The sequence below is a fragment of the Nannobrachium achirus genome (genome assembly GCF_963921795.1).
Source record: "Nannobrachium achirus genome assembly, chromosome: 20".
Lineage (NCBI taxonomy): Eukaryota > Metazoa > Chordata > Actinopteri > Myctophiformes > Myctophidae > Nannobrachium > Nannobrachium achirus.
The window spans coordinates 50044671-50059762 of record NC_137827.1 but is presented as its reverse complement, the minus strand read 5'-3'; the positions used below and the strand labels follow the sequence as shown (position 1 = coordinate 50059762).

Sequence of the window (15092 nt, the reverse complement as noted above, 5' to 3'; positions counted from 1 at the left end):
GCGATGAATCATCATGTCACAGGGGTGCAGTTATAACCGGCTGCGGTTTCCATGCCAACATTAATGTCGGGTAGTTGGATAGTAGGTTGGGTGCATCAAATTAACATGGTGGTGGTGAGAGGATGTTCATTCAGTTCATCTGCTATCACTGATGAATTGAGTACAATGGGACCGCAATGGAAGCAAGCCCCCTTGAGGCTTTTTGTGTTATCTTTTTACTGTACTACCTGTGCTGTTAACAATCCTGCTAATAAAGTATTCAATCGATCAATGAACAACGACAGCATGTTCATTCTGTAGAGCAGTGGTTCTCAAACATTTTTCGCTCGGGTCACCCTTGTAAATAACCTTTTCATCCACGGCACCCCTGAATTACATTTATGTCATATTGCACTACGTAAATAATACGTATATCTTTCCTGAAAAAATATCTCTTTCCATTATGACAGATTGAAAATAACTTTTATGCTTGCCGTTTACCACTTAACCACCCCATGCATCCCTTTTCACCAAAAATAGCCGATCTACAAGCTTACAATGCGTCACATTTTGGTGGAGAGACTTGGTGTACTGTAGACTGAAAAATAATACACCAGGTGCAACTCAGGTCTGTTAAGTGACCTTGATGAATTCAAAACATTAAATCCAAATTGTGAGGCACCCCCTGGGCACGCGCCAAGGCGCCCTACGGTGTCTTGGCACCCAATTTGAGAAACCCTGCTGTAGAGAAGAGTTAATGGCGAGTGTGTGTGTGTGTGGGGGGGGGGGGGGGGGGGGGGGAGGGGGGGCAGAGGAGAAAGGAAAGGAGCAGAGAGGAAAGATGAGGAGAGGAGAGATGAAAATATGAGGGAAGAGGAGTTGGAAAAGGAGAGTAGAGGAGCAGAGAGAGGAAGAGAATGGAGGAGAGGAAAGGCGTGATGAGAACTTTATTAAAGCTCCAGGGGAAAATCAGATATTACTGCTTAGGAACAAGAGAGGGAGAAGAACGCTGATTATACAACCATGATCACACTGAACGGGCTCGTAGTGATGTTTCCATGTACCGTTGTATTAGTCCGAATCGCCGGTGAACACTAATATGGTGTTGCGGGTGACCGCTAACCTGCCAATGCGGGTGAACGCTAACCGACGCTAGTGAACGCTAACCCTGCCGACGCAGGTGAATGCTAACCTGGTAAATAAATCTAAACCTTAACCCAAACCCTTACCGGAGTACTGGGGATTCGAAACAGCGAAATATAGAGATTTTGCCACCTTTATACAACCACACTGAATTGACAACAACCTTATCCAATGTTTCTCAACCTTTTTTCTGCATGGGCACACTTTTCATGTCCCAAGAATCCATGGGCACACCAACATAATACGGGGGTGTAAATATCGTCACTGTCGGGAAGAAACCGTGTATCTCCAAGTTTCAAATTTGTACGTTTCTTCGCAAAGTAAGCCTGCTTCATCATACAAGACTGTCGCACAACAGTAGTGAAAACAGCAGATATACAAGCACACAACGCCTCGCGGTTGTGTGCTTGTAGATCGGCTGCTTTCACCAGTTTAAATCATTTCTAAAATGATAAATACAATACTGGCTTTCAAGCAGTTTCAAGGGGCACACTTGACCCTTCTCAGGGGCACACCAAAGGTCCCCAGGCACAGTGGTTGAGAAACACTGCCTTATACAACCAGGAACAACACCCTGAACACCTTTCTACAACCATGAACAACACAGTTTATACAGAAAGAAACCTAATAGAAAATAGATTTTTCATGATGTGTTTGAGTTGAGTCGAGGATAAAATCAGCATCAGTTGTAGGTCAAGCGGTTTCTGTGTCAGCGTTCTGTTCTTTCAACCACAGGCAACAGCAGCGAAGGGGAAACTAATCAGACTATTTTAGGACAAGTTGAAATTAGCCTCTCGGAACAGCCTGGCCCAGGGACCACGAAAGATAGAAAGAAAGAAGAGAAGAGACGGTGAGAGAAAAGAGGGAAACAAAAGAGACGACGAGCGAGAGGAGGACGGAGGATAGAAGAGAGATTAGAAGCAACAAGAGGAAGATGAAAAGAGAGGGAAGGAAATGCGGAGGAGGACAGAGGAGAAGACAACACAGAGGGAGAGCCTGGGTGAGGAGACTTTTTCTTCTGACTTGGTGCATTAAAACCCATTTAGGCATAGAATTATTGAATGCTTTAACCAGTGTAAAATAGCAGATATACAAGCTCACAGCGCGGCAACGAGTGCCGCACTGTGAGCTTGTATATCTGCTATTTTTGAAAAAGTCGTGCAAATCTTTGAATAATGTATTTTCAAAGCGAACGTTTGTAACTCAAATTTTGCTTCTGGGTGGTCCCTGGAACTAAATATGTTGAATGGGGGTCCGTGGCACGTGAAAACCACTGACATACGGTAGTAGGTTCTCAAGAACAGACTAACTGAGCTCCATTTAAGTGAAAAGGACCTTTTCTTTGACGATGGCTGGCCAGATTGCTGACATAGAAACATAGGTTTTTCAAAAAACCTTAAAAGGATTCAAAAGACACTTATAGAATCGGGTCAAAATTCTAATTTTCACGATAAAAAAAAAAAAATAGCAGATCTACAAGCTCGCAGCGCGGCACTCGGTGCCGCGCTGTGAGCTTGTATATCTGTTTTTCAATAGTTAAAGCATAAAATAATGATACACAATAATGTGTACCCGTTCTAAATGGATTAAGTGGCATTAAATATTTATATGGTGCTGCGCAGCTTCACCAAGCCCAGAGCCCATGTTTAGAATTCTTAGTGGACCCCTGACCTCTTCTGGCTCCTGGTTTACCAGCATTTCCTGCCAACAAATAAGTTTATACCCACCAAAAAACATTTCAATAGAGCTCTGCTGGAGTGCCTGAATCCTTAATTTAGACTCGGCTGCCAATAAAGATGGTGTCAGTGAACCTAGTTTAATTGAAAAATTTTACAAAGTTACAAAGTCACACCGTGTAACTTTTTCAGTTAAACGAAAACGTCAGTTTTTATTTACTTACTTCAGGTATACAGGACCCCGCAGCATTCGTTTTGGAGCAGTAGCCTACTTCAGTCATTTTGTTTCAAACAAATTGCAGTTCTAACCAACAGACCATATAGACGGGCATACACAACTATCTAGTAAACACACACACACACACACACACACACACACACACACACACACACACACACACACACACACACACACACAGGCCAAATTGTTAAATATTATACGTGAGCAAGAGGCACAAATTGTGAAAAGTCTATCTAGCAAGTCTCAGCAAAATCAGAACCCGATTTAAGATAAATAATTCAAATTCATGGTTTTCTTTTGGGATGGAGCAGGTACTTCTCTGTGGTCTACTGGCAGGCGGGCAGTGTGCATACAAAGTTTGGCATTGATCAGTCTAGTACAGTCATGCCCGCAGACGTACATACTGTATGCAGCATGCTCACCCATTGTCCCATCTGCAGAGCGAGGCTGACACATTTGCAAAGGAAAAAGTTCCATAAAAAAAAGATATGTACAATAAAAAAAGGTCTCAGACATCAAATCTTTACAGTGAGTCACAGTCAATGAGCATCCAAGCACATCCAAAGACAAGCTGCAGTGAGATGAAAAACAGAAGTGGCATTCAAGCAGATCAGCTCCACCGTGAACTGCTCCAAGCAATTACCTTCAAAACGGAGAGGAAAGGTACAGCTGCTTCATCTACAGTACGTTCACTTTTTGCTGATGGTCCTCTATCATCCAGTGACTCATAATGAGGGAGCCGGTAGGCATCACGGTCGTTGACAGTACATACAGACCTCTTGTATGTTCCCGCGTCCCTGGAATAATCACAGTGAAGTAGGGATGGGACGATAATTGATATTATCGTTTATCGTGATAAAAAACACTCACGATAATCGTATTGCGGAGATTTCACTTTAGTGATATCATCCTCCGTCATGCACTGGGATCAATTCACCTTTTATTTGCCAAGCTGCATCCGGTGCCACTTATACCATCTATAATTGGTAAAAAGTACTTATAATATACGTACTTGATACAGTCTTTTTTTCACTCTATCAAATATGATATGCCAAAAAATAGCGATAATCGTATCGTGGAGATTTCATTTATCGTGATATCGTCCTCCGTCATGCGCTGGGATCAATTCACCTTTTATTTGCCGAGCTGCATATCCGGTACCATTTAAACCCTCTATTGGTAAAACGTAATTATAATATATGGATAGAGCCTGCGATCATAGGTTCAGTCAGCATATACCCGAGGGGTCAATGCGGTTGCATTCAGTTCTGTTACAACACTACTACGCCAGTCTCGCGTCACAGGTGACGTGGCAGTCAGCTGATCATTGCCAACCTACTTAAAGCCTGTTCAGTTGTCTCTTCCTCCTGCCTTGCTGATTGGCAGCTGGCACTTGCTTGCCCCCACCGCCTCCCCAGCACCACCAGTAGGCTCTGCTGTTAATTCTGTTCCCCATGGGGGGTGTTTATATATATTTATATCTCCCTGCTCCTAATGGTTATTGATGTTCTTCTGTGCTGCGCTGAGCAGGGAGAGCAGAGCCTGACGCCAAAATAAATGTGACATATACACACTTGCATTACTCATTCATAATAATAATAAACATTGTTTCAATCCTTATCGTGGGTTATCTGACTGAAATGTACTCGATAGAGTCTTTTTTTTCACTCTCTAACAAATCTCTTTGCCAAAAAATAGCCGATCTACAAGCTCACAAGCTTTGGATCCTAGCTTGGTCACTTTGCTTATTTCAAAGTTCTGTACGAGATTCTTATCCTTTCCTTAATCACACAAATGATTAAACCCATGCATGGCTGAACGTAACCTACTGTAACAATGCCAACGTTGCCTAAACTATTAAAAATGTATACTTCTACATGCAGAGGTTCACGGCAATCAGACACTCCTGTGCTTATGATTTGTGCCATTTTGTGCAAAACTGGCCCACGGTGCCATTTTGTACTAAACAGGCCCGCCAATTGGAATGGAATTGTTTACATTATCTTGATTACGTGACCACAGAGATAATGTGAAATGATTTGAAGATGTTTTCTGTTAAAGTTAAAGTAATTAACTGGTTCTCAATTCCACAGAGCACTGCTGGTATTCACTGTAGTCCATAAGCCGAGGAATGACTGACCATAGATGAATATATTAAAGTACCTGGTGAGGAAGATAACCGACTGTGTTCTGGGTCCTGCATGACCAGAATTAGGAACAGCGTTGCCACTTGCCAGTAACATCTGTTCACTTGGACATCAAATCTGTGACCATTCAGTTTTAGTACAGATTATTATTTATGGTTTCCTGTGGAAATAAGCTTAGTCTTTTCATGGATCTCCTTTTAGTAGACCTTGTACCAGTGAACTGTACCGTCATGAAACTGTACCTTTTCCTATGCAAACTTATAATAAAGTCTTCAATCAATCAATCAATATACAATGCAATGCAAAATCTACGGTACCCATGACTGTATGCACGCGTTAAATGTTCTTTCACATAGAATCCATATGATGTGCACACATGCATGCACACACTGTTTTATACTATACATCTTTTGTTTTTTTACATCAGATAAATACAGATGCAATATGCGCACACATATCCCAGTCATAAATCAGACAGAAACGCGTTTAGTTTGTGTGTGTGTGTGTGTGTGTGTGTGTGTGTGTGTGTGTGGACGGTAGCTGGAAACTTATATTGCTGTTCCTAGGGATATAATAAATCTAACACAACTTAAAGCTTGACTTAAAAAAAGTAACCAAGTTACAAAAGGCACTCTCCAACATCGAATAATTACCATTCGTATAGTGGTTTTCTAAATAATATATCGAAAGTACTTTAAATTCAATAAAACAATGCTAAGTACCATAAATACATAAAATACATGCATATGTATGTTTTAGCGTATGCATATGATATGAATATATACATTCTACCTAAAAACCCTGCAGTATTGTAAAAATCCCTGTGGACATTATTTTAGCAGTTTAGCTCATTCCAGGCTGTTCAGTAATTAAAATAACGGGTATTGAACTGGCCTTTTCCTTTTTTTTCCCCATATCATCACAATATGGCAAAGATTAGCCTGAAGCAATATGGGATTACGGAGATTACATTAATGTCCATACATTATGCTACAGTACATGGGGATTAAAACCCATTCTCAGCCATTTTACAATATGCTTGTGCGCCTATACTGCCGGGAATATTATTAATTTTTCAGAAACACAGTAGATCGCCTTCATATGCATGAAATTATTCTAGGCTGTAGTCTATTTAATGTACACTAGATGTCGCCAACGATTAAGGTCTCTGGCGATTGCTAGAAGGCCTCAAGTTAGCAGCCTGTCCATCCACTTAGCATTAGCGTTAGCATGGAAGAGCGCGGGACCCGTGCACGCCATACGCGCGCATGATGGTCTAAAAGGCCACGACTATGGCCTTAGATGCGCAATAGACGCACAGACACTTCAAACCGGATCAAAATCCGACGTATTGATGCTGAGATTTAGCGGTGATGCTGTAATGGCTTCCAATGTAAAATAATATGGTTGTTTACATGGGAGAAACGCTCGATTTCCGGTTTCCGGCGATGACGTCATTTCCATCACAAATTCATTGCTTAAGCTTATATGAACCTAGAAATGTCAGTTTTTGCTCTAAAAATCTGAAAATTATCAGAAAGGCGACGTTAGGCGATCTGGCTGCCTCAGCCCCCCTCAAAATGGCGATTTTTGGCGATTTGGCTGTGAATCAGTTAAGGTGTAGCGACAGGGAGAAGATTTTCAGAGAGAGGAGAGAGAGAGAGAGAGAGAGAGAGAGAGAGAGAGAGAGAGAGAGAGAGAGAGAGAGAGAGAGAGAGAGAGAGAGAGAGCGTGAAAGCTGAAAATGACTTGGCAGGAACAGAGAATGAGATGAGCGAGGTAAAAGAAACAAGCGCGTGCAAGAGAGTGAGAAACAGAGCAAGACAGACAGCCAGACAGACAGACAGACAGACAGACAGACAGACAGGGAAACAGACAGACAGACAGGGAAACAGACAGATACATTTAAAGAGCAATGAAACAAACTCAAATAAACTAGGACGCAATGGGGATCAAGAGCTCAATTCTGATGCTATCCATACATCCATTGTAGTACTTTATATTCAGATTGAGATGCGGCATTAAGGAACGGATTCCCAGATGAAAACACAAGAGGAGAGCAGTGATTTGGCAGAAATAGGCACAGGAAGAGAGGGAGGAGAGAGACACGCACGCACACACACACACACACACACACACACACACACACACACACACACACACACACACACACACACACACACACACACACACACACACACACACACACACACACACACACACACACACACACACACACACACACACACACACACACACACACAGTGAGAGTTGGAGAGAAAGACAGACAGACAGAGAGGGAGGGAGGGAGGGAGGGAGAGAACAAGACAGAGAGAAAGAGAGATAAATAGAGAGATGTAGGCCATTAACATCCATACATTGGAGCACATGAGGATTATGGTGCAGAGGCAGGGAGGAGATTCTTAGTTAGAAGGAGGAGGGGATGGGAGAGATAATGAATTGTTGTCAGCAACAGAGAAAGAGGAGGAGAATGGTAAGGTCTCTCCTTAAGGTATAAAAGATTATGAGAGAGAGAGAGATGGAGATGCAGATAGATATAATTGCGGCCGTCAGGTCGCAGTTACTATCAAAACCTCCACCGGCTGTCTGTCAGTCTGTCCGCCACGTCACACTTTTGCCCTACTCATATCACCGCCACCGTTAACCCCATCCATGCCAAACTTTGCACACACACTCCTTGGCTGCCAAACCACAACCTAACCCCTCATTTCACACATGGCCCTCTTCTAGCGCCACCATGAGGCCGATGTTTGCAAAACACATTTTTCGACACTGCTCCTACAGATTTTGCCCTAAAATCACACAAAGTGGTACGCAGTATCTCTAAAGTCATGTCATCAACATGGATCAGTCCCATTTCCCATATTCCCTCCTGATTAGCTACCATTACCTTCTAAAGTTTGTGTATGCAACCTGACAGTCGCTTATCCCCCGATTAGAGAGTCTTACTGGTACAGATGCGAGAAATTACATAGATGGATGGACGGAAAAAAAAGTAGAGAAATGGAGGAAAAGAAACAGAATATACTATAGGAAATTAACTGGGGTGATAATTTTGGCAGAGACAGACAGACAGACAGTGTGTGAGAGAGAGATGAGGTGTGAGAAGGGTGGAGGTACAGAGGGAGAGATGGACACAGAGGCAGAACGGTATAGATGGAGAGATGGACATAATAGGAGAGATGAGATAGAGAGAAAGATGGAGGTATGAGAGAGAGAGAGAGGTGGACATATGGGTCAGTGACGTGACGCCCCAAAAAATGTGTTTTTAAAAAAACTTTAAATTGCAGGCATAAAAGTTATTTACTTTTGTTCTACTCACTCTCAACCTTATGGAAATACATTTTGTTTTTAGATATTTTATTGGAATCAGACTTTATTCAGCAGTTTGTTGTACTTGTGCCTAAAATCGTCATATGGTGTGACATGAAAATAATTGTTCATAAAATGAAAATGGAGTACATCTTTCTTAAGTTACTCACTTTATCAAAGTCCTTTATCATAACTAACCAGTGATCCACTATAGTTTTTTGAAAATTAATTATATCTGTATATTTTTTTCATAATCGACACTCTGTGTGAGGCCCATGTTCATGATCTTACAACATATCTTAAATGTATTCTGTCAAAACTTTCTCTAAAATTACACAAATATTTGTGACTCTTCCTGATAATATTCTCTATGTAATCCATAAACATTTTTTTGGTTTAATCATTAATAAAGGTATGATTTCTCACTATTTGGAATGTCACACCAAATGATTTAGTGTCACACCGTATGATCATATCTTCATGTGTCAAAGCAAACTGTGTTTTAACCTACCTATTAGTGAGTACTGAACTGAACTACTGATTGATTAAACAATTACCCAGGATAACATGGCCTTAATATTTCTGAACAGGATATTATTGTAGGGCTTTAACATGGGATAAGAAAGAATTGTAGTAGTAGATGGATGATGAGGATGTGCACAGGAATGCTACGCACACCTAAGTCTTCTGCCGGCCCACGGCAGAAGGATCCTAAAGGGACAATAAGGCGCATAGCCACACTTGGAGCCAAGGCATTGAAGGCAACATTTTATTAACACCAATTAGTGGAAACAGAACTCAGCATTCAGGTAAATTGCTTTTTTCCGAAGTCTCCTGAACTTGAACACAGCATTTTGTGTTGAAAAAATGTAATTAGGAATCATGACATTACACCACATCTCCACTAGCTAAAGAGTGCTGGGTTGCGCAACTCCGATAATAGCTGATCTACAAGCTCTCGCAGCACAACGTGTTGAGAGCTTGTAGATCAGCTATTTTCGCTAGTTTTGTCTCGGGTCCTACCTTAACACTGTCCACTGTCCAGTCCAGTGAGTGAAAGTACAAAAGTATTAGATCAGATTAGATTATACATTTAGACTGTATTGTACATCAGCCAGTCGTATTTGGTGAGGGTAGCAAACCGGCTGCCTTGTTGCGGTTCTGCTATGCCACAGACAACCTCCTGCTCTTCGTAGAAAATGCAGTCTCGCCCCTTTGGCTCCTCTCTCCTTGCTGGGTCATTGTTTAGTTTCTCCCTGTACTTTCTCGTTCTCTCAGCACTTGTCATTTTCCAGCTGACAAAAGAAAATGCAATGTATAGTTTAAGACAAAGAGAAAATATTGTTTAGATTGAAACAATATGTTAAGGTTTCTGTGAAGGGGTTTCTGCTCTGTCTGATGAATTTGAAGTATCACTGAATGAAGCTAAATTACATTTTATGTAAAAATGTTTAAAACAAATGTTTAAATGTACAAAAGAAACATGGAACTTTGTTATTTGTTGTTATATCTGTAGTTAAATACAGTATAAATCATATGGTGTGACAGTCAAGTCATATGGTGTGACAAGCAGACCTGTCACACCATATGATTAAGTGTCACACCATATTACTGTTTTCTCCATTTAGGTTTACCTTGAGGCTACTATGTACACATTAGCATGCTAACAGCATGCTAGCTATAACAAAGCAGCCTAGATCTACATGGAAATATGACCAAAACTTCAAATAACTTAAGCTTTTTTTAAAGAAAAGGTGTCACACCAAAAGACATCCAGAATGGTGAGTTTGTCAACGTTTCAACAAGATGGCATTTCATGAAAATGTTAAAATCATAACTCACCTCAGACACCTGTCTTGCAGTTGTGCTGGGAGTGCTGAATAGCCTTACAGAAGAAGGACCTCTCTAGCCAATAGGTGTCCAAATAATTGCCTGTTTAATTTTTCCAAACTAGTGTCACACCAAATGATTTTGGGTTGGGGGACAAAATGTTTTTGATCAGAAATGACTGAAAACATTATGCTTTGACTTTGAAAAGATATAGGCTCAAAATAGACATTTTTTTTAGCCTAAATTCATTTTCAAATGATTTTTAGCAATTCTTTTTCTTAGTTTTATTCAAGTTCCCACTTTGAGAAACAAGGTCAGGACAGTCACACCATATGAGTTTTGCCATGTTTGGTTGAAGATTCTGAAGAAATGAGGAATGAAATGTTTTAATCTTGAGTAAGTTCACATAAAGCTTAATGTCCTGCACAATATTCAGAAGGTTTTTGACAAATATATTTTTTATTTATACATGTTTGACACCGAGGACAGCGAAAACGTTACGTCACGTCACCCACCCACATACAGTAGATGGTTGTAGGTGCGAGTGAGGTGGAGGTATATGCAGTGGTGTAAGTAACTAAGTATATTTACTGTTAAGTATAAGTACTGTACTTAAGTACAACTTTGAGGTATTTGTACTATACTTGAGTATTTCCAATTTCCAATACTTTTACTTTTACTCCACTATATCTCAGAGGCAAATATTGTACCTTTACTCCAATCCATTTAATTGAAAACTTTAGTTACAAGTTACTTTGCAGATATAAATTACCAGTAAGACTCCCTAATCGGGAGATAAGCGACCGTTGGTCGCTTATCTCCTGTCACACTGCTGACATCAGTATGACATCACACCGTACACAAATGACCCTTGTCACCCTTGATGACATCAGAAATCTCCATATATGGGCATGAAAGGGATTTTGTTTCTGGAAATATGTCTGTGGGGTGCCACATTTGGAATAAAACACTTACATCACACATATGGATATCCATACAGCCCATCTAGTTTGCCTGTGTTCATTTATGCCCATATATCTGATGACATTGGGACAATGATCTCCATATATGGGCATAAAACTTATGTTAATTAGTAAAGCCTGGGGATCTCCATATATGGGCATGAGGGGTACCCTGGGAATAGCAAATAGTTATCCTAGAAAGTGAAAATCTTACATCAAAGGCCATAACTACCTACCTACCACCATACTGCATTCCTCATTAAACTACCTACCAGTAAGATGCCTAAGGGAGAAAAGCAAAGGGCGAGGTTGCACCATTTCTTGGTCTTCTGGCCAGTGATGTATATCGGACCATTTAACCATATATGGAGACATCTGGTACCCATAGATATTCACAGATATGGGCTTAATATTGATGACATAAGGGATCTCCATATATGGGCGTAAAAGGGATTTGGTTCCCCTGGCATCACAGGGATCTCCATATATGGGCATAAAATGGATTTGGTTACCCTGGCAACACAGGGATCTCCATATCTCCATATATGGGCATAAAAGGGAGTTGGTTCCCCTGGCATCACAGGGATCTCCATATATGGGCATAAAAGGGATTTGGTTCCCCTGACATTACAGTGATGTCAGTGGCTGGTTCTACAGAGGGGATCTCCATTTATGGGAATAAAAGGGAATGTATGTATGATGATGTCAGATATCATAGACGTCATAGGACTTTCACATAACGAATAACTGAGTAAGCATGTAAACCCGTAAAATCTATATTTGGGCATGGCTGATTTATGACCTCATCATGATGACACAAGCAAACACAGCTGAATTGTATAAATGATCAGTGCAGAAACCAACAGAAGTATTTGACCAAGACTCTTGATCTTCAAGAACCCTGAGAACCTGTATTGTTTGGTATTTTACCATTTTTGGTGTTTGAAATGTTGAACTGGACTTTACATCGTGAAATCTGTCGGTAGATAATGCCGGTCTTATATAAGGGTCATTTGTGTACGGTGTGATGTCATACTGATGTCAGCAGTGTGATGTCATACTGATGTCAGCAGCTATGTCTCTATATATGGAGTTATATGTTGTTCGTGTCCAAATATGGGGCTTGTGAGGTCAGACTTAGTGAGATTCGTCGGTTATCTCCATATATGGAGGGATGTAGGGTAAAAAACATGGTTGCTATGGTAAACAGTTGGTTGCTAAGGTAAAAAAAACATGGTTGCTATGGTAAACAGTTGGTTGCTAGGGTAAAAAAATGGTTGCTATGGTAAACAGTTGGTTGCTAGGGTAAAAAAACATGGTTGCTATGGTAAACAGTTGGTTGCTAGGGTAAACAGTTGGTTGCTAGGGTAAAACCATGGTTGCTAAGGTGGTTGCTAACGTACACTAACAGACCAGCAACAACAGACTGTTGCCACAGCAACGTACACAAAGGTGTGTGTACACATGTGGTGTGATGTCATACTGATGCGGAGATATGAGCAGGGCAAAGGTGTGACGTGTGACGTGTGGCCGACCGACCGACCGACGGACGGCCGGTGGAGGTTTTGATACTAAACTGCGACCTACGGCCGCAATGATATTATAAAACATAATTAATGACTTTAGCCCTATTCTATACCTTGGCCATTTGAAAATAGCTGATCTACAAGCTCACAACGCGTTGCATCGCAACGCGCTGTGAGCTTGAAGATCTGCTATTTTCAAACATTTTGTACTTTTGGTTACTTTTGGTATACTTTAAGTACATCTTGATGCCAATACTTTCATACTTTTACTCAAGTACATTTTGAATTCCAGACTTTTACTTGTAAGGGTGCCCACACACCAAAATACCTATGAGAGTGGAATCCGCGTTCCGCCAATGCATTTCAATGATAAGGGAGCGTTTTTTGCAGAAATCCTCTGCTGGCATGAAACCGCTTCACTCTCATTGAAATGCATTGGCAGAACGCAGATTCCACTCTCATAGGTATTTTGGTGTGAGGGCACCCTAACAGAGTATTTCTACATTGCAGTATTGATACTTTTACTTGAGTAAAAAATGTGAGTACTACATCCACCACTGGGTATATGGATGAAGGTATTGGAGACAGATAGATCGATGAGGGTCGAGAAGAGATTGGGGAAGAAGTGGATAGAGAGATACGTACATACTGGTATACAGGGATTAAGATGCCGAGTCAGGGATAACATTTATAGAAAGAGAGAGAGAGAGGGAAGATAATGATCTGGCAAGAATACAGACGCTGACGAAGAAGCACAGAGGAGGGGCTGAAGGGGGCGAGGGGATGCTGCAGCATCCAGAGGAAGAGGAGAAGAGATGAGAGGAGAGATGGAGGGAGTGACCTGACAGCCGAGAGAGGAGGAGGAGGAGGAGGGGGAGAGAGACTATGTTTTGGGCAACAGTTCCCTTCTGAAACACAGAGGGAGGAAAGGGGGAGAGAAAGCAACATACGCAGAGAGGGGGGAGAGAAATAAAGAAGTGTCAGCATGACAGCATCCTTCCTACTTTTACACCTCGAAGTAATGAGAGAGAGAGAGAGAGAGAGAGAGAGAGAGAGAGAGAGAGAGAGAGAGAGAGAGAGAGAGAGAGAGCATGTGACAGCGTGACACTGTGACAGATAGGGTGAGACAGAGATTGGGAGAGACGGATTTAGAAAGTGGGACCGAGTCAGAGTGGCGCTGACTGAGAGAGATATTTGAAGTCTCAAGTACGCCAGAAGAGAGAGGTGTTGTCTGAACTTGCTCGTTAAAGGACTTGCTTGGACTCAACTGTAGAAGAAAGAACTTCTAATTAGCCTTTGCCAATCAGTGTTTCCTCTAACGTGAAGCGGCAGGGTTATACAACACGGGGTGGGTTGGAGTGGTTGCAAAGTTACTCAAATAGCATTGGACTGATAGGGTCCCTCAATAATGACACGGTTTATGTAATCTATATTTGATGTTTTATGTACCGGTATATTGGGTAATTCAGTGTAATGTGTTTTCATGGGCCCCATATACCAAACATGTCCCTGTTTTTACGCTGTGGCACTGTAGGGTCCAATGTGTCTGTCTATAAGTTCTGTCTATATGTGTATGTGTGTGAGTCCGGAGCTAATCTCGCAAACCACTGGACCACAGTTTTGTGCATGCTGCCACTAAGCCAAGGAAGAATGTTGTTCACAGTTTAGATTTTTTGAAATAATAAAAATGTAAAAACTTAAACTGTATGTCAACAGGCTGAAAGTTTGCACACATATGGAGACTGACTGATGATCATAGGCGAGGCGCTGTGATCTTGTAGATCGGCTATTTCTGGCAAAGAGGTTTGGTGTGGAGGGAAAAGAAGAGCAGACCAAGTATTGACTTTTCAAGTGGTCAAATGTCTGAAAATACACATTAATCCAAGATACACTGATGACAGTGCTGTCAAACAAGTCTATGAAATATATGAACATTTTTAATCTGCAACAAAATTGTATACAATAGATAATAGTGGGCCGGGTCCCTGCTTCATCTCTCTCTCAGCAAAGGGGTCAATGGCCTGAAAACGTTGAAGACCCCTGCACGGTAGTGTGATTATTGGGGTGGATTTTATTGTATAGCACTTCTCCACTGTACAATTAGTGCAATCCTGCACTCAATTTGTAGTCTACAGTAGTTGTGCTACTAAGTACTAATTGAAAGTCACATGTGAGTTCCACCAGAACAAATTAATTCAGCCTACAGCTCATGTACTTCGCTAAACTAACGTTAAAGACCTAGTGAAATGAAAAAT

General features: G+C 41.3%; 1 protein-coding gene across 1 annotated transcript in view; it reads right to left on the bottom strand.

Annotated features, from left to right (window-relative positions):
* LOC308306228 (voltage-gated delayed rectifier potassium channel KCNH5-like) overlaps nucleotides 1–15092 on the bottom strand; it is a gene marked incomplete at both ends in the record, with an annotated part of 120781 nt that overhangs the window by 92264 nt on the left and 13425 nt on the right. The window contains one exon of the mRNA XM_080751127.1: nucleotides 13574–13745. Within this exon, the coding sequence (XP_080607253.1) occupies nucleotides 13574–13745 (172 nt within the window). The remainder of the gene's footprint in view (nucleotides 1–13573; nucleotides 13746–15092) is intronic.